The 20,069-nt window shown below is 42.0% G+C and overlaps 1 protein-coding gene across 3 annotated transcripts in view; it reads left to right on the forward strand.

Annotated features, from left to right (window-relative positions):
- The window catches only part of MIS18BP1 (MIS18 binding protein 1), a 54,315-nt gene that overhangs the window by 26,000 nt on the left and 8,246 nt on the right, over nt 1-20,069 (forward strand). For 2 of the 3 annotated variants that reach the window (XM_029912108.1, XM_029912109.1), the window contains exons 8-13: nt 2,188-2,354; nt 5,029-5,140; nt 9,261-10,176; nt 11,462-11,631; nt 13,745-13,890; nt 17,145-17,290. In XM_029912108.1, the coding sequence (XP_029767968.1) occupies nt 2,188-2,354; nt 5,029-5,140; nt 9,261-10,176; nt 11,462-11,631; nt 13,745-13,890; nt 17,145-17,290 (1,657 nt within the window). Of the gene's footprint in view, nt 1-2,187; nt 2,355-5,028; nt 5,141-9,260; nt 10,194-11,461; nt 11,632-13,744; nt 13,891-17,144; nt 17,291-20,069 lie in introns of those variants that run through there. The other variant, XM_029912110.1, reaches the window with a different exon arrangement.

The raw sequence follows: 20,069 nt of genomic DNA on the forward strand, positions 1-20,069 counted from the left end.
CTGCTGCTGAGCTCACCTCGATGTCCAAACAGGAACTGAGATTCAAACTGCCCAGACAGGAAAATGAATTCAAATTTTCCCGGGGTGTGGCAGGTCAGAGCATCCGAGCTCGGACTGCTGTCCAGAGCGTCAACAGAGTGGTGCACTGTGGGATAGCTCCCGGAGCTATTAGCGTCGATTTCCATCCACACCTAGCCTAATTCGATATGGCCATTTCGAATTTAGCGCTACTCCTCTCGTTGGGGAGGATTACAGAAATCGATTTAAAGAGAGCTCTATGTCGAACTAAATGGCTTCCTGGTGTGGACGGGTGCAGGGTTAATTCGATATAACAGCGCTTAATTCGACATAAAAGCCTAGTGTAGACCAGGCCTAAGTCTTAAAGGTGCCACAGGACCCTTTGTTGCTTTTTACTGTATGAACAGTTATGGCAGTTAGGTTTTCTCTGAAATGTTGACATTTTTATAACCCTACATATTGTTTCCCCTTATCCACCTCTCTTTCTTAGTACAAGCCTAGTTTTCCTAACTCCAGGGGCACCGTATCTTAATTGGTCTTTGCACATCTGTCAGTTCCTGAATATTCTTCTTATGATATGATGCTCCAAAACGTCTTTGATCAGATTTAATGATTCATTATCTCTTTATCCAGACTTCTTCATTTTTGTATCATCTGCACATTTGTACTTTTTCCAATGTGCTTCCGTACAATTGATTGTATACTTGGGAATAGACTCAGAGTCTAAACTTTTCTTTGGCTAATTCCACTTACCACCACCTTCCTAAATGATCTTTGTGTATCATTACTCTCTGAACTAGGTCACAAAGTCAAAAGACTTCAGAGCATAAATTTGGTTGCTGTGGGGGGAAAAATTACTATAATACTTTAATCACACTAAGTTGCATGGGTTTTTGACTTGTCTGCTTTTAAAACTAAGAATGGTAATTTCTTGATTTAGATATTCACTTTTGTTTTGTGTGAGCATCATTTTCATGTAAATCAATACAAAACTGGGTGACTGGGCTACAAAATGGCAGATGAAATTCAATGTTGATAAATGCAAATGCACATTGGAAAACATAATCCCAACTATACATGTAAAATGATGGGGTCTAAGTTAGCTGTAACAACTCAAGAAAGATCTTGGAGTCAGTGTGGATAGTTCTCTGAAAACATCCACTTAGTGTGCAGCGGCAGTCAAAAAAGCAAACAGAATGTTGAGAATCATTAAGAAAGGGATAGATAATAAGACAGAAAATATCATATTGCCTCTATATAAATTCCTCATACACTCATCTTGAGTACTGCGTGCAGATGTGGTTGCCCAATCTCAGAAAAGATGTATTGGAATTGGAAAAGGTTCAAAAAAGGCCAACAAAAATGATTAGGGGTATGGAACAGCTTCTATATGAGGAGAGACTAATAAGATTGTGACTTTTCAGCTTGGAAAAGAGACGACTACGGGGGGATATGATAGAGGTCTACAAAATCATGACTGGTGTGGTGAAAGTACATAAGGAAGTGTTATTTACCCCTCATGACACAAGAACTAGGGGTCACCCAATGAAATTAATAGGGAGCAGGTTTAAAACAAACGGAAGTATTTTTTCACACAACACACAGTCAAACTGTGGAACTCTTTGCCAGAGGATGTTGTGAAGGCCAAGACTATAACAGGGTTCAAAAAAGAACTAGATACGTTCATGGAGGATAGGTCCATCAATGGCTATTAGCCAGGATGGGCAGGGATTGTGTCCCTAGCCTCCGTTTGCCAGAAGCAGGGAATGGGAGACGGGATGAATCATTTGATGATTCCCTGTTCTGTTCATTCCCTCTGGGGCACCTGGCATTGGCCACTGTTGGAAGACAGGATACTGGGCTAGATGGACCTTTGGTCTGACCCAGTATGGCCATTCTTATCATAGAATCATAGAATAACAGGGTTGGAAGGGACCTTAGAACGGCATCTAGTCCAACCCCTGCTCAAAGCAGGACCAATCACGTTTTTATGTTTTAAATTGTTTTTATGTTCTTATGTAAATGTAGTATTGTGAACTTGCAAACGTTGGTTTACGCCTGTAAGATCGTACTCAAGATTACTTTTAAAATACAGTATTTTGATGTTTTTAAAAAAACAAAACTATCCTGCTGCTAACGAGGTTTTTTCTTCTGTATGTGTGTGTGTAGATGTGACACCCAAACGCAATTCTGTGCAAAAAGACCCAGATGCAAGTTACAGCCGTAGTGGTCGGCGCATTAAACCACCATTGCATTACTGGTGTGGACAACGAGAGATTGTTGATCGTAAACTAAATGTTACTATAGAAGAGGGTGGAAAAAACTACTTGAGTATTGTAAGACTTTTCTGCATGTTATTACCTTATCATTGTTCTATAATTGTTTAAAAAGTATCGAAGTTAAGATGACTTTTATATGCCACAGCCCCTTAATTCAGTAGTTTTTGAGCTTTTTTCTATTGTGGACTACTTTGTAAGGATCACTTCTTGAGGATAAGGATGGTTCAGTGGTGCGCATTCTAGCTTGGTACTTGGGAGATGTGGGTTCAATTCTCTGATCTGCCACAGACTCCCTTGTATTACCTGGACAAGTTATTTAGGGCTGGATTTTCAAGTGCCTAAAGAGCCAGATATCTGCCTCTGTAGGCATCTGAAATCCCTTTTGAAAATCTGGCCTTTGGTTTCTCTGTGCCTCAGTTCCCCATCTGTAAAATGGGGATAAAAGGGCTGTGCTATCTCACAAGGGTGTTGTGAGGATAAATACTGTGACACTGCACCCCATATTCTTCATAGTTCTATTATGATATGATTATGGCATAATTAAGATGCATTTTGTACAAGATAAATCATGTGAGGTGTCATTGGAAAAGGTATGATTTGCTGAATATGATTATCCTATTTGCATGCATGTATCGTTTTTGTATCTAAAGATAGCTCAGTGGTTTGAGCATTGGCCTGCTAAACCCAGGGTTGTGAGTTCAATCCTTGAGGGGGCCATTTAGGGAACTGGGGTAAAAATCTGTCTGGGGATTGGTCCTACTTTGATCAGGGGGTTGGACTAGATGACCTCCTGAGGTCCCTTCCAATTCTATGATTCAAATGTAGTTATACCTGGGTAACACCCACTAGTCTAAATAGCTGGTTATAAAGGGCCTATTCAGGGTAATGGGCCATTAGAAAGACGAATAGGCCTTAGGAGAAGCTTATCCCCCACTGGATGAGCCTTCCTGAGAACTCTCCAGACAGCATGTAAGTAATGGCTGCTATGACTCTACAAGGACATGTGACCAGGCCACGTGATTCTGGACTCCATCTTGGGATATCAGTATTTTTCCACAAATTGGTCTGGGAGCCAAGCTTTGCAACAAAGGGTACCTGCCATATGCTAGAGCTATATAAGGCAGGGAGTGACATCATCTGGGGTTCTTCACGTCCCACACAAGACCACCCCTGGAAACACTTCAAGAAAAAAGACTGAACTGGGGGAAATGCTGCACCCAGGCTAAAGGGATTTCTAGCCTGTGTATAAAACATCCGGGGATTCCAAGCTGCAAAGCAAGTGTAGCTTGTGCCTTAAGAACCTACAAGTCTGCATGTACCATCGGTTAGGGTGAGAATCTGCTATTCATAGCCAATCTATCTAGTATATTAAGCTTACTTTGCATTTTTTGTTTATTTGCTAGGTAATCTGCTTTGATCTGTTTGCTATCGCTTATACTCACTTAAAACCTAGCTTTTTGTAGTTTAAATAAATTTATTTTATATTTTAATCCAAACCAGTGAGCTTTCACTGGAGTGCTTGGGGGAAAATCTCTGCTTGATTATCACAAGTGTGCATTGTTCTCTTTACATTGAGGGAGAGGCGGACCGGGTATTAAACCCATATACTAGCCAGATTTGAGCAGGGCAGGACAGTACTGCTCGGGGTTCTAGGCTGGGAAGCTGGCTGTTAGAGAGCCTGCATGTAACTGCAGTTGGGTGTGTCCCTACCTGTGTGAAGCCTGGTGAAAGTGCAGGCTGGCAGGCTTTGGCACTTGTCACAGCAGCTCAGTGTGAGAGGGCGCCCAGGCTGGTGGATCAGAGGGCTCAGTGGTACCTCAGTTCTACGTGGCACCCTGGGGGGAACCCATCACAAATACATCAGATTGTGAGGCGCTCTCATACTATGGTAATGGGGGCCATATAAGCACCTGAGAGAGATTCCTTTGCAACCTCAAAATGCTCATTCCACAACTATATTGATTATATTAAAAATGTAACATTAGGACAGCACTAAAGAGAGAAGATGAAAATAAACTCATGCCAGTGCAGTAGCATCAACATTTTTTATCTGTGCTGTTTAATTTAATTTCCTCTTAGTGGGTGGAGGACTTCTCATTCATTAGGACCAAATGTTCCCTCTTCTCCTGTAGCTCTTTCTGGTCACTTTGCAGTTTGGGTCAGTCTTTTGTGTTTGGAACTGCTGGCTAATTCTAACACACTAGGCAAATTTGATCGTGGTTGAATTTAAGTGAAAGGAAGATAACTGTTGTTTCTTAGTTGTGCATGGGCTTAAATGGGGCTGCTGTTATGTTGGGTTTTTTTTTAAGCTTAATTGATCTAAAAAGCCTCTGGAAACCTTAAGAGGACTGGACTTTGCTGTAATAGCTAGCTGGTGCCATTGCTTGAAGATGCATTGCTGCTTTACCATTGTGATATAAACGGCTCCATAGACCTCCGTTTGAGACTCACTTTCTTAGTTAAAGTGGTCCTATAAATTAAAGGAAACCCGATCTACTATTTTGGTCTCACTGTGGTGTCCCTTGTGGAATTTGTATGAGCATCAACATTTACAAAATACTACTGATGCAGTATAGCAAAATATTGTGCCATATAGTTTATTACTAACACCTCCAGCCCTCCATCTCAAGAGTGCAAAACCAAGAATTTATGGCTTGTTGTTCCGTACTGGTTTTACTATAGCTGATGTGTATAATCTCTGGCAGACACATTTATTTTCTTATTTTTCAAGGTATGTAGTAGTAGTAAAAAAGCCAAAAAGAAAACCATTTCCAGCTCTCCAAAGAACAACAGAGAGGATACAACAGAGACAAGTGAAGGAAAAACTAAAAGCCAATCTAAAGGTAAGAATGGCCATGTGTTTGCAAGCTACTAAGTGCATTTTCGCCCCCTGAAGTAATTGTAAATGAGGAAGATAGTCTATTAAATGTGGGCCTATAACAAAACCACTATGATGGTGTTGATATTAAGAACTTTTAAAATCTATCTTGATTGCCAGTTGATTTTTTTAATAATTAAAGCAATACTGTCCACTAGTTTTATGCCAAAAAGAATGATAGTTGATGTGAAAATAGAGAGGGGATACAAACTTCATGAATAGACAGATTTGCTCTCTGTCATAAATTGAAATGGAAACAGGTTGATTAAAATTTCTGCTACTATGCTGAGAATCTGAACACGTCAGACTTGGTGTTGTCAGTGTGTGACACCGAAAAAGGAAAGAATAAACAAAAGTTCACCAATCTAGCTTCACTTTGCAAACTGAGTGAAGTGCAGAAAGTAAGCGGCCTGTGTAAATACGAAAAAGTACATTCGATCATCAACTTTTAAGTCTTTTGGGAAATATACAGTAAACCCATAAAACTAAGTTTAAAAACAAAAGTTAGTGTCCTTTTTGAAGCAACTAGAGCCTCTCCTATAGAATTCTTTATTGCGTGAAGGGAATATTTTATTTTGGCTGGATCTTATCCAAAATAACTCATGTAGCTGAATGATTTAGACTGAGTAAAACAGTAGCATTTTCTATTGACTTTCTTATGTTCCATATTTATTCAGTTCCTTCATATTGGAATTAACTCTTCAAGATTCCCTTTGTGGTTTTGATAGTCTTAATTTACTCAGCAGTTCGGATGGATTCTATCAATTGGGAGCCATTAACTGAAACCTAGCAGATTTGTTTTGTACAAGGAGCTCTGTCCCTGGCCAGGCCTGCCTGCCCCGTTCTTGTGAGCAGAAGGGTGTTTGCATTTTTAAATGGAACTACTTCCTAATGGACCAATTCTGCTTCTGTTATGACGTGAGGGCTCCCATTGACTTCAGGGAGCAGAACATGTCCCTAAGCAGTTGAGGGAGTAGGATTCTTATCAATTGAAATATCATGTCCTGATACAAGAACTTGAAGAGACAGATTCATAGATTCATAGATTCTAGGACTGGAAGGGACCTCGAGAGGTCATCGAGTCCAGTCCCCTGCCCGCATGGCAGGACCAAATACTGTCTAGACCATCCCTGATAGACATTTATCTAACCTACTCTTAAATATCTCCAGAGATGGAGATTCCACAACCTCCCTAGGCAATTTATTCCAGTGTTTAACCACCCTGACAGTTAGGAACTTTTTCCTAATGTCCAACCTAGACCTCCCTTGCTGCAGTTTAAGCCCATTGCTTCTTGTTCTATCCTCAGAGGCTAAGGTGAACAAGTTTTCTCCCTCCTCCTTATGACACCCTTTTAGATACCTGAAAACTGCTATCATGTCCCCTCTCAGTCTTCTCTTTTCCAAACTAAACAAACCCAATTCTTTCAGCCTTGCTTCATAGGTCATGTTCTCAAGACCTTTAATCATTCTTGTTGCTCTTCTCTGGACCCTTTCCAATTTCTCCACATCTTTCTTGAAATGCGATGCCCAGAACTGGACACAATACTCCAGCTGAGGCCTAACCAGAGCAGAGTAGAGCGGAAGAATGACTTCTCGTGTCTTGCTCACAACACACCTGTTAATACATCCCAGAATCATGTTTGCTTTTTTTGCAACAGCATCACACTGTTGACTCATATTTAGCTTGTGGTCCACTATAACCCCTAGATCCCTTTCTGCCGTACTCCTTCCTAGACAGTCTCTTCCCATTCTGTATGTGTGAAACTGATTTTTTCTTCCTAAGTGGAGCACTTTGCATTTGTCTTTGTTAAACTTCATCCTGTTTAACTCAGACCATTTCTCCAATTTGTCCAGATCATTTTGAATTATGACCCTGTCCTCCAAAGCAGTTGCAATCCCTCCCAGTTTGGTATCATCCGCAAACTTAATAATCGTACTTTCTATACCAATATCTAAGTCGTTAATGAAGATATTGAACAGAGCCGGTCCCAAAACAGACCCCTGCGGAACCCCACTCGTTATGCCTTTCCAGCAGGATTGGGAACCATTAATAACAACTCTCTGAGTACGGTTATCCAGCCAGTTATGCACCCACCTTATAGTAGCCCAGATGTAATGAGTGCAACACGTCCTCCATGACCTAGAACAGGCTGTCAGCTTACTTGGTGGCAGAGATTTTTGGGGATCGGATCCTCCTTGTCTTACTTGTTACAAGTAGGTTGACTTGTGCAAGCAAGGTAGATTTGAAAGGGCTTTCGGGGATCCGGATGACATACAATCTTGCACTTGTTTATGACTAGAGCTGCCTGTTTGTCACAGCAGTGGAAAAGTCACACGCACCATGATTTCTCTGTCTGTCTGTCTGTGATTTTAATAAAGCACCCATGAAGAGGGGAAGGCCTGGTGGGGAGAGAGTGAGTTCTCCCCATATTCAACCCTGGGAGTGGTGGCTCCTGTGTCCCTACGAAACCTGAGCAGTGCTATCGACCTGTGCGCTAGGCTGCACTACCTGGAGTGGGGAGTTGGGTCCAGCTCTGCGGGGAACAGGAGCCGCCACTGCCCAGGGTGAGTGCGGTGTGGGCTCAATCTCAGGCACACCCCCCGCTCCAGGCCTCTCCTCCTCATTTGTCAGTCTTCTTTAAAATAAAAAAATGAACCTGTGACTTTTTCTACATTTACTGTGATTGCTGGAAATTTATATTTTTTTCAATTTCTTGGTTGAGCATGAAGTTACATTTTCTTCCAAAAAAAAAAAGGAACTTCCACGTTCTTTGATAGTCTGAGCATGGTTCCACTCAAGCCTTACTTATTAACACCTCTTCCCAAGCCTCTTAGCCATAAAATCATAATAATTGAACTATCTATTTTCTGATAATTGGGTTCTTTAAATTAAACTTGAAATATATTTTTACTGCTCACTTCCGTGAGCATGAAATGTGCTGTGAGGCTGTTCTATAGATTTCTTACTGTACCTAACTGAAAAGTATAAAGATGGAAAAATGTGTTTATGGTGTAGATTGTGGGGAACAAATTCCATGTTTCTCTTTGATCTGTGCAATACACTATAAGTTATTAGCATGAAAATGTCTTGGAACACAACTGATATATTTAACTCTTATCTAGTGCTTTTCATCCATAGATCTCAAAGTATTTCACAAAGGAAAATCCATTTCCCCCTTTAAAATGGGGATGATATTTAAGTACAGAAAAGTTAAGTATCTTGACCAGGGTTCTGCAGCAGGTCAGTAGCAGAGCCAGAAAAAGAGCCTAGGTCTCCTGCCTCCTCATTCAAGTGCCCTGACTGCTGGACCATACTGCCTCACACATATACTAGGTAGCATCAGACTTTCCAGAAGGGTTTTGAAAATATAAGCCTCCTCAGTGGAGTCTCAGTAAATGGAAGTATATGCAAGAGTGCATAATTGGGCCCATAGGGTTATATTGTACCCTCCCGAGGCATAACCCCTGAGATGGACCAGAGAGCTCAGAAAAGTTTGCCATATTCACCTGGTGGAATTTTCAACTAATGCTCATGTTGAGTATGAGGTAGCACCATAGCCTTCAAATGCTGGGCAATTAACTCCCCCACCACTGGAAGGGATGTCCATGCAAGGTGACTGCAGCTTGCCTATCCCATATCTTTCTCATGTATGGGACAGGATAGTACAGAGTCGGAGTAAATGCTGCTTAGCGGCACTAATTCCCACTGGTTTTACAATATTATTTCTGTATGTTTGGGAGGAAAGCTGGCGTCTGAAGGCAGCTGCTTCCTAGCCCAGCATGAACTGCTGGACACCCTCCTGACCTGTGGAACCCTAGTCTCCTGTTAGTCTGATGGAGAGGCTTCTGTGGAGTCAGGGGATTTGCACACTGGGGAGTTGCTGCTTGCCTCTATCCTGTTCCACTAGCTTCTGCCAGTAAAAGTGGAAGGGAGCCTCCAGCTTTAACAATTGTACAAGGGGTTCAATGTAGCTGCTGTAGGGAGCGTAAGGTATAGTTGTTTAACAGCGTGCAATGCTACATCACAAGAAAAACCTGTCTTGGTGTATGTGAAAACAATCTGTATATAATATTTTTTCTTTTAGGAAAAATCTATGAGAAGAGAGCAAATTTCAAAAAAGAAATTGGGTCCAGTGACAAAAGAGACTCTAGACGTTTTATTTCAGATCCTGATGAAAGTGACTCTGAAGCTGAACTTAAAAATATTGATAAAAGAACTGTTGTATTGACACCCTTGAAGCATAAAAAGCTGTATCAAAATAACCTAACATATAATAGCCAGACTGCAGAAAAAAGTGCAGAGCAAAGTATTTCAAAATATGGAACTGAGACCAGAAATTGCAAAACAAACTCAAGGAGAGAGCTAAAGACTTGCAAGTATTCTCTAAGGTCACTGAAACAGTTTTGCCAAGACAAACTGTCTACGGAAGACTCCTCAAGCAAGGATGAGGAAGACTCCAATGAAGATATCCCTCTGTCTATCAAAAGGAAAACAAAACCCTCTTTGGAAAGAGAGATTCATAATTATAAATCTTCCTCCGATGCTAAGAGCTCACAGAGCGATACAAAGAAGAAATCATCGGAGCAAAGAAAAATAGAAAATTCTGCAGCCACTTCCTCCCACAACAGACAGTTAAGGATAGATCTGTCTGATCAGAAGAAACAATCAGAAGTGGAACCTAAAGGGAAGGCTCCTGCTGGTGGGTCCAGCAGTGCCCCTTTGATTGACAGGAGAGTAAACACAAGAAAAGCGAGCATCAACCCTCCGACGTATGTGTTTGAATCAGAAATTGAGACAGAAGACTGTGATAGAGAATTTCAAAGAAAAGAAAAGAAATCAAAAGTGTCTGCCAAAAAACCTGATTGCAAGATTATCAACAGTACAAAGTCTTCAGCGGTGAAGTCAAAGGAATCTGACAAGAGAGAGGAGCAGAATTTCTTGGAGTCTTTTCCAGGTGCAACTGAAGACTGGACTGAGAAAGAACTACAGAAGCTACACAGGCAAGCGGTTATGCTTGGTAACAAAAAACAGAGCAATTTACCCGGACTTTTAAGCAATGTATTAGACTTGATCATTTAGATTTGCTTAGCATCACTTTGATTACTTTTCAGTCAAGGTAGAGTAAGATGTACCAATTACACTACTGTGTGTTTAGCATTCGCTTAGACTATTCTGTTTAAGTTTTTCATGTTTCATTTTCAGTCCTTATCTCTTTCTTAAATTTGGAACTGTCTTTTTCAGACTTTTTTTTTTAAAAAGACCATGAACTTTGAGTATTTCTCCAGACAATACAAGCCTATACACCTTAAAAAAAAAAAGATTGAAATGAAAGACACATACAATGTAGGTTTTGGTAAAATAAGTTATGCAAAACCATTAAATTTAGATTAAAACAAATTTTTCTTTAACATGAGTCTCCTGTTTTTGTAAAATATTCCCTTACAGGGTTTACAGCTCAAACGTATTACAGCATTGTGCCAGTGCAGGAAAGCTAGAAATTTAAAATGACTAGAAACAAAATAAAAACTCACTTTTTGGTGTGGGAGTTAAGATATGCAAAAAGTAAACGATATATGTTGTACAAAAACCCCACGGAAATTAGGTTTTTAAATTCTTCAGTTGAAGGTGCTGATGTTTCTAAGTGTGAAAGATTTTTCACATGAAGAAATGGAGAGAGATCAGGACTGTTTAGTTGAAGGAGCAGGTGAATAAGAGGTGACATGATAGACGCAAACAAACTAATGAATGGGATAGAGAAAGCTAAGTGGGAACTACCACTTGCTCTTTCCTAATCCAAAAAAGGAAGGGGATGTTAAAAAAATTAAAACTAACACTTAAAATGTACAGGGAAATTAACTTGTGGTACTCATCGCCACAAGGCATTGATGAGGCCAAGAGCTGAGTAGGTTTGACACTTCTGTGAATAATAAGAACGACTAGAGTTATTTTAGGATTAAAAAAAACCTTAAATAAGAAATGAATTCATGTTTCAGGGTGTAAAAAACGACTCTGCCTGAGATTAGGAAGAAACTCCGCCCACGTGCTGGTCACTGCATGATTGTCTGTTACGAAGGTTTTACACCTTCCTCCAAAATGTCTGGCACTGCCTGCTGTGGAGTTTGTCTTTTTTAAAATTTGATTTCATTTTTTTTAAACCTAACAATTTAAATGTTAGATTCCGTCTGTCTTATGACGTGTAGATCAGAGGTTTGACTTTTGAATGAACATGTAGTTCAACCCATTTCTTCTGGCTATAGATTATTACATTTTTTGCTCTCTTTACAGGGCTGTGGCTTCTTTTCCAAAACACAAGAATGGCTTTTGGTTGGATGTAGCAATGGCTTTGGGTACTCGATCTGCGGAAGAATGCCAGCAGAAATATATGGAAGAGCATCAGACAAAAGGTTCCAAAAAGCATGTCACAAAGACTGCGTTAGATAAAAAAGGACAAAAAGGTACTGGCCTTTCTGCACAAATCATGTATGTGCCTTCTATTTCTTCATTTTTCTGATTTTTCAAGCAGTTGTTTTTTAATTCAGTCCACACTAAGTAGGTGGACTTACACAGAAGTGGTATTATTGCATGTGTCGTATGTAAGTTGATATTGATGCATTTTCAGCATACACATTGGATTTAAACCAGTACAGCCCCTGCTGAATAGAATCTAATAACAGCTGCCTATAAATCCTGTAATATTGTTAGCCCAGTGAGAATTGAAGTGGTGCACAACATTTGCAGCAGCCTAAACTTCCTCACTCTGAAGGTAAGGCTGCCCGTCTGGATCGCTCTCCAGGGTGCGCACCATCCATGCTGCCAGCATCTCCACACCTGTCAGCCAACTCGGTACCCCAGACACCCGCCTCGGGTGCTCACAGGGACATTCCTCGTACTTCAGGACATTGTGAGCCCTTTCTCCCATTGGTGCATCTCAAATGTCCGACCTGCATTCTCTGCTGCTTGTTACAATCGAACCTCCCACTCTGGAGGATGACCCGTCCCTGCTCCAAAAGCAGCATTTCCAGGCTGTGTGTTGCGGACCCCCTGTACCAATGACTCCACCATTCCTGGAGGCTTCATCGGACTCCAACAGTTTCTCTGAGCTGGACCTGACATTCTCCCCTGCTTCCAGGAGAAACTCAGACTCCTGTGCCCACGCATCTCACCCCTAGCATGTGACCCGGTGCTGCTGGCTGGGTACCAGTACACCTGTGGCCCACATACCCCCAAGTCCCAGCCACATCCATCCTTGCCCTCCTGGATTACCTCTTAGAGCTCAAAATGTCAGGCTTTGCCCTCAGCTGTCAGGGTCCCTCTGGAGGCGCTAAATGCCTTCCTTCCCCCTGTGGATGTACAGTCTGTTTACACTCACCCCATCACTGTTTACTTCATGAGAGGCCTTCTCAACAGCTTCCCTCAGGTACTAAAAGTTGTGCATCTATGGGACCTTAATCTTTCCCTCTCCACCTTCCCCAAACCTCCCTTCAAAACCTCTGGCCACGTGCTCCCTCTCACATCTCTCTAAGAAGGTAACCTTCCTCAGGGCTATCACTTTGGCCAGGAGAGTTATCAAACTGGCAGCCATGATGGCTGACCCCCCCCCCCACACTTACTTCATAGGGACAAGGTTTCCTTATGACTGCATCCCAAGTTCTTCCCAAATGTGATGTCAGAATTGTTCTACCTCAACCAATCTGTTCACCTTCCAGTTTTCCATTCTGAGCCACGTTCACTCCCTTGACGTCCGCCGTGCACTGGCTTTCTATCTGCTCAGAACTCGCTTCCTTCATGCCTCTCCCAGACTGTTTGTGGCTGTTGCTGACTGCTCCAAGGGCCAAGCCCTCTCCCCCCAATGAATTTCAAAATGGGTTTCAGGCAGCATCTGTGAATGCTATAGGCATCCAGCACCCTGCCACCTGACGGCATTATGGCACACTCAGTGTGGGCGCAAGCAACCACATCTGCCTCCCTAACGGACGTCTCCTGGCAGGCATCTGCCAGGTGGTAGTGTGGTATTTCATACATACTTTCACAACCTATTACACCATCTCCCATTTGCTAGTCCCCATGTCTGTTCTGAAGCTTTAATGTTAAATACTCAAACTGTAATTTATCAACTGTGAGAACTAAGTGGCTTCAGATCCGCAGAGGGTGGAAGCCTCATTGAATTGTACAAAGTTAGTTCTAGAATGCTCACTTCAGAAGCTGCTGAATCTATCTCAGGTCTGATCAGTCTGTTGCACAGAAGATCTGAGACACAATGAAGCCAAAGGCACCTGAGCTCACAGATTGTACAACAGAAACCTAATGTCTTTCATATCTGATATGTAAACACACAGAATATTTCTGCTTAAATGACCAATAAAATAGCTAAAAAATTGAGGTTTACAATGCTGCCATTTTTTTTTAATAAAGTGTAAATTCTATAGAAACTAGAAGTACAGGGAGCAGGAAAACTTCAAAGATTGTAAGACTGAGGATTTTGCATCACAACAGTATTGTCTATAACTAATAATCTGCAAGACTAAATAGCGTAGCCAATAGCTCTGAACAAATGTAATATGTTGGCAGATTCAGATAAGAAACAGCCGGTAATAACTGCTAAGGTGGGAACTTTTAAAAGGAAACAACAGATGAGAGACTTCCTGGAGCATTTGCCAAAGGATGACCACGATGATATTTTCAGTGCAACACCCCTACAGAATAGAAGAGTAAAGGTAAATCTGTAATTTAAAAAATATATTAAATTGAATCTTCTATTTTAGAAATCTGCCCGTTCAATTTCTTGGATCATAGGTCAGTGACTTTGTGTTGGGAGAAGGGGCTTATATCTTTGACCACTTATGGCTGAGTGTTGGCAATTTGGACCTCCAGTGTAAATGGATTAAAGGAGACTGGCAAAGGAAAGAAACTGTGTCCAATTTTTGTTGCTTTATGATGTGTAAAGAGATTCTGAAATATGCGTGCATGCTCGCTTTGTCTGTCTCTCACAAAAAACTGTTTCTGTTAACTTTGAAAATTGGGGATATTGAATGTGGTCCTTCCTGGTTTTGCTGGAGAACTCTTAAAAGCTCACAGTTCTTACACTAGACATTCAGGGGCATACTGAGTATTTTAACAAATACCTTTTCTCCCAAGTGTTTCTTATACATTTGAGTAAATAGATGTCAACAATTCAAAGGTGTTATCCACTGTGTAAAACAGAACCAGAGACAGAATTTTTTCTTGCCCACACCTGCATCTAAATCAGGTTTAGCCCAGCTTCAGTTGCAGCTGTTGTCAGTAGCGATTCCATTTCATTGTGTAGGCCAAAGAGCTTTCAGCCCAATAAATATCCTTTCAATCAGTTTTCGCCTCCTTGTCTACCTTGGTCTTCTTGGAAGACTAGAGAATTATTGTTTATGACACGACCTGAATTTCTAATCTCTTTATTTAAAAAAACAAGCTACCTTCCTCTGCCCCCACACATGTTTTTTTAAATCCTGCTTTGTTCATCTTATATGAAAATTTGCTTGAGAATAGGGAGAAAGCCCCCCTACCTAATATCTTCTTTCCAGGTACACTGCTGGATGTTTATATTGTTTGTGGTAATGTGTTTTGTGTACTTGCATGTCTGACTTTGTAGTAGAACCCAAAAAAGGATTGGAATTAAAACCACTTGCTGCTAGGCATGATGGAAACAGTCTACCTTTCCTTCAAGTAAGTGAAGAGACTTCAATCACCCTGATATCTGCTGGGAGAGCAATATAGCGGTGCACAGACAATCCAGGAAGTTTTTGGAAAGTGTAGGGAACAATTTCCTGGTGCAAGTGCTGGAGGAACCAACTAGGGGCAGAGCTCTTCTTGACCTGCTGCTTACAAACCGTGAAGAATTAGTAGGGGAAGAAAAAGTGGATGGGAACCTGAGAGGCAGTGACCATGAGGGATAGCACAGTGGTTTGAGCATTGGCCTGCTAAACCCAGGGTTGTGAGTTCAATTCTTGAGGGGGCCATGTAGGGATCTGGGGAAAAAAAAATAGTTGGGGGTTTGGTCCTGCTTTGAGCAGGGGGTTGGACTAGATGACCTCCTGAGGTCCCTTCCAATCCTGATACTCTATGAGATGGTCGAGGTCAGGATCCTGACACAAGGAAGGAGGAGAGCAGAAGAATACGGATCCTGGACTTCAGAAAATCAGACTTTGACTCCGTCAGGGAACTGATGGGCAGGATCCCCTGGGAGAATAACATGAGGGGGAAAGGAGTCCAGGAGAGCTGGCTGTATTTTAAAGAATCCTTATTGAGGTTGCAGGAAAAAACCATCCCGATGTGCAGAAAGAATAGTAAATATGGCAGGCGACCAGCTTGGCTTAACAATGAAATCCTTGCTAATCTTAAACACAAAAAAGAAGCTTACAAGAAGTGGAAGATTGGACAAATGACCAGGGAGGAATATAAAAATATTGCTCAGGCATGCAGGAGTGAAATCAGGAAGGCCAAATCACACTTGGAGTTGCAGCTAGCAAGGGATGTTAAGATTAACAAGAAGGGTTTCTTCAGGTATGTTAGCAACAAGAAGAAAGTAAAGGAAAGTGTGGGCCCCTAACGGAATGAGAGAGGCAACCTAGTGACAGAGGATGTGGAAAAAGCTAATGTACTCAATGCTTTTTTTGCCTCTGTCTTCACGAACAAGGTCAGCTCCCAGACTGCTGCACTGGGCAGCACAGCATGGGGAGGAGGTGACCAGCCCTCTGTGGAGAAAGAAGTGGTTCAGGACTATTTAGAAAAGCTGGACGAGCACAAGTCCATGGGGCCGGATGCGCTGCATCCGAGGGTGCTAAAGGAGTTGGCGGATGTGATTGCACAGCCATTGGCTATTATCTTTGAAAACTCATGGCGATCGGGAGAGGTCCCGGATGACTGGAAAAAGGCTAATGTAGTGCCCATCTTTAAAAAAGGGAAGGAGGAGGATCTGGGGAACTACAGGCCAGTCAGCCTCACCTCAGTCCCTGGAAAAATCATGGAGCAGGTCCTCAAAGAATCAATTCTGAAGCAATTCTGAAGCACTTAGGGGAGAGGAAAGTGATCAGGAACAGTCAGCATGGATGCACCAAGGGCAAGTCATGCCTGACTAACCTGATTGCCTTCTATGATGAGATAACTGGTGCTGTGGATGAGGGGAAAGCAGTGGATGTGTTACTCCTTGACTTTACAAAGCTTTTGATACGGTCTCCCACAGTATTCTTGCCGGCAAGTTAAAGAAATATGGGCTGGATTAATGAAATATGGGCTGACATGAAATCTAGCAATGCTTTCGCTTTCAGGACGTTCGGTCCCTTTCAATTCACTTCCAGACCTGGCTATGGCTCAGAGACTGTTCTGAGAGATGTTGTTTTAGCGCTTGTTTGAAGACAGGTTGAATATGAAGGGAAGTTTCTTTTATAAATCTAAAATGAGGCAGGTAATAAAACTGTCTGGAGGTGTAGTTAGTTAGAATTGTTATTCTGCAAGTGAGATCCAAGTGATGGCTCAGTTTCTGTGTGACTAGCAGTTGGTGATGGAAAAATTCCACAGTTGTGTGGTCTGATTATTTTTTTAAAGGTGGGTGTTCTCTTTGTGTGTACATACACCGGCATGCATGCTTTTCAAGCCTTGTCTCGTGTGTACAGACAGACTTTACAAGCATAAACCTGACAGGAGCCATTCGTTTTTAAAAAGTGCACGTGTAAAATTGTGCATGTATAAAAGGAGGCTGAATTGAAACCCAGTCCAATAGTCTTGGTGTCTGCTAAAACCAAAAACAAGTGCTGTGGCTTTTGCTGTCCAAATGAAGAAGGATTTGGCTGCAGGCTATTTCCAGTCTGTGCTCCTTAACCAGAGACCAAAGAGAGGAAAGCAGAATAAGTAAGGTGCATCTTTAATTCACTGTCATCAATGAATAGGTTTCTAAAAGTGCTAGTTCATTGATGAGGACGATTATGTGATTTTCTTGTAGCTCCCAACATTCCGGGAAAGCCAAGATGATGATGTCTTCCAGCTTATGGACAGCAATCCAATCACACCTTCCTCCGCTGTCTTCCCGTTGGTAAAAACCCCTCAGTGTGATCATATTAGCCCTGGCATGCTGGGATCTATCAACAGGTAAGAGCTACAGACAGCTGTTCATTGTGTAATGCCACAAAACGTTTCTCGGTTGTGTCTTTCTACTTGAAAGGAATCCATTTTGCTTCCTTAGTTGTACAGCAGGTTCTGATGGGCATTATCTGCACTGTTCAGGCTCTACCTTTTTCATATAAATTGCAGTTATTGTTGTACAGGTGTTTAAACTTTACAACCAATGAGTAAACTTTTAAGAAATTTAATATTTTGAAGCTGGCTTGGATGGCACCCTGGGATTCAGAACGTGTCAGCTTTATGAAAATGCAAAATTACGACGTTTAATTAAAACTTAGCAAAACGGTCTCCATGCTTCAGAGCTGAGGTCTAGGAAGTGTTAGAGGTGAATACCAAGAGTTTATATCTTAAATAAAAACCCAGCATTTGAAAGATTCTGTAAGGACACAACAGAAAAGTTCCTGTTGTGTTTAATTGCAGTTAGAAGTTGTTCAGGTACATTGTTATATTTCTCTCATTGGTTTTATGGTTTTTGTTTTTTTTGCCTTCCTCTGAAACATCAGTAACGGGCAGTTGTTGGAGTTGGGATATTAATGCAGGCTAGTCTCCTGCATAGGAAATCCTGCATACCTGTGAATTTTTGGTTGGACAGAGAGAGATGTTTAACAAAATTGCTCATGCTATTTGAACTATGTGAACTTGAAAATAAACATCTAAGAAATTTACTGAATTAATTGCCCTTTTTCACTCTTATGATTAGTGATTGAGCTTCATATTTAGCAGGGTCTTGGTGCTGGCGGTGGTATTTCTTCAAAAAAATCTGAAGAAATTTGGTTCAGAAGTGAACTGGTCATTTTCGATTACTTGCAACTGAAAGTTTGGAAGCGGGAGCCATGAGTGTTGTGTTTTAGGCAATTTGCAAAAAGGAAAAGCCGGGACAGAATGTTCGCATTTAAAGATGATTTAAGGGCCAAATACAGCACTTCACTTGTATCCCTTCAAGTATTTTTAGCTTTCGTTCCAAACCAGATTCCTTCATACCAAATGGGAAATTAAAAAGTGCAAAAAAAAAGCATCTTGAGGGCTTGGCTATACTTGCGAGTTACAGCGCAATAAAGCAGCCCCGGGTGCCCTAGCTCACTCCCTGTCCACACTGGCAAGGCACATAGAGCGCTCTGACTCTGCGGCTACAGCGCTGCTGGTACTCCACCTCGGCGAGAGGAATAACGTTTGCCGCGCCCCCGCTGGAGCGCTGCAGCACCAGTGCGGACGAGGTGTTGGGTTACTGCGCTCTGATCGGCCTCCGGAAACGTCCCATAATCCCCTTAAGTCAAGTGGCCACTCTTGTCATTGTTTTGAACTCCTGTAGGAATGCGGAAATGCCCTTTCAAAGCTCCGCTTCTGACTGCCGGCATGCAAGCCATTAGTGTGGAATGCTGTGTGAGAGAGAGAGGCGGGGGGGTCTGCTGCTGTCTGAACTTACAAGACAGCATGCTGACATGCTCTCAGCCCCCCAAAATCCACTCTCTCTCCCCCCACATACACACAACACACTCCCTGTCACACTCCATCCCCACCTCCCCATTTGAAAAGCACGTTGCAGTCACTTGCATGCTGGGATAGCTGCCCATAATGCACCACTCCCAATGCCGCTGCAAATGTGGCCACGCCAGTGCGCAAGCAGCTGTCAGTGTGGACAGACTGCAGCGCTTTCCCTATTGCGCTCTCCGAAGGTGGGTTTAACTCACAGCGCTCTAAATCTGCAAGTGTAGCCATGCCCTAAGTGTGGAAAATGTGAAGCAGTGTAGGGTTTGTTGTATCTTTCTTGGGGTTTTTTGTTAGTTGTCCACTGCCAGTGTATCTGAGCGCCTTTCACTTCATTCATGCGTGGAGTTCAGTAGTGTGTTGTTTTTTCTTTTTAAGGTAAAAATTGGGTTTGAGTTGCCACCAGCTGTTTGATTTTTCCTCTTTCTACATTACATATATATGGTAATCATGAGAACCAGTGGATAAGGCTTAAATGGGAGCACAGTATCTGCTACCCCAGAGCACTCTAGGAAAAGGGTAGCTGGGATGGCTCTACTGGCAAACCCCTGTAGTGGGAGATGCAGCTTATACTGGGAAAAGTTCCATGGTCTGGAAGTTAAAACTCAACAAATTCAGACTTTTTTTTTAAACAGTGAGGATAAGTAGCTACTGGAACAACTTATTCAGGGTTGTGGTGGAGTCTCCATCACTGGCAATTTTTAAATCAAGATTGGATGTGTTTCTAAAAGATCTGCTTTAGTTCAAACAGGAATTATTGCAGGGAAATTCTATGGCTTGTGTTATGCACAGAGACCAGTTGAGAAGGTCACCGTTCTGGTCTTATGATCTATGAAAGAGACATTTTTGGGAGTATAACTGCATCTACACAGTTTACAGCAGGGCTTTTTGCTGGTACAAAAATGTCCTAAAGAACTGCATCCCTAACCAACATTATTATACCAGCAAAAGTTTGTAGTGTAGACCTGGCCAAAGCTGGTTGAGAACCCTCAGTAGCTCCTAGAAGTCCTGAAGTAGAATTCCTAACTACTGTGGCTAATACAAAAGGCTTCACTTCAGGGGTTGATTGAGGAAGCAGCAGCAGCTTCTTGGGTGCTAAGCTTAGCGAATGCCAATTTCTGAATGGAAGGGATAAGCACTATATTTTTAGAGGAGGATGCTGACTGTTTCACTGGTATCTCACTTCAGAGAGCTGTTGCACATTCTGCCGACAGTGTTACTATAAAGTTTCATACAATTCATGCACAGAAGTATAGTGCTG

The sequence above is a fragment of the Terrapene carolina genome, unplaced genomic scaffold (assembly GCF_002925995.2).
Source record: "Terrapene carolina triunguis isolate 2854851 unplaced genomic scaffold, T_m_triunguis-2.0 Scaffold189, whole genome shotgun sequence".
NCBI lineage: Eukaryota > Metazoa > Chordata > Testudines > Emydidae > Terrapene > Terrapene triunguis.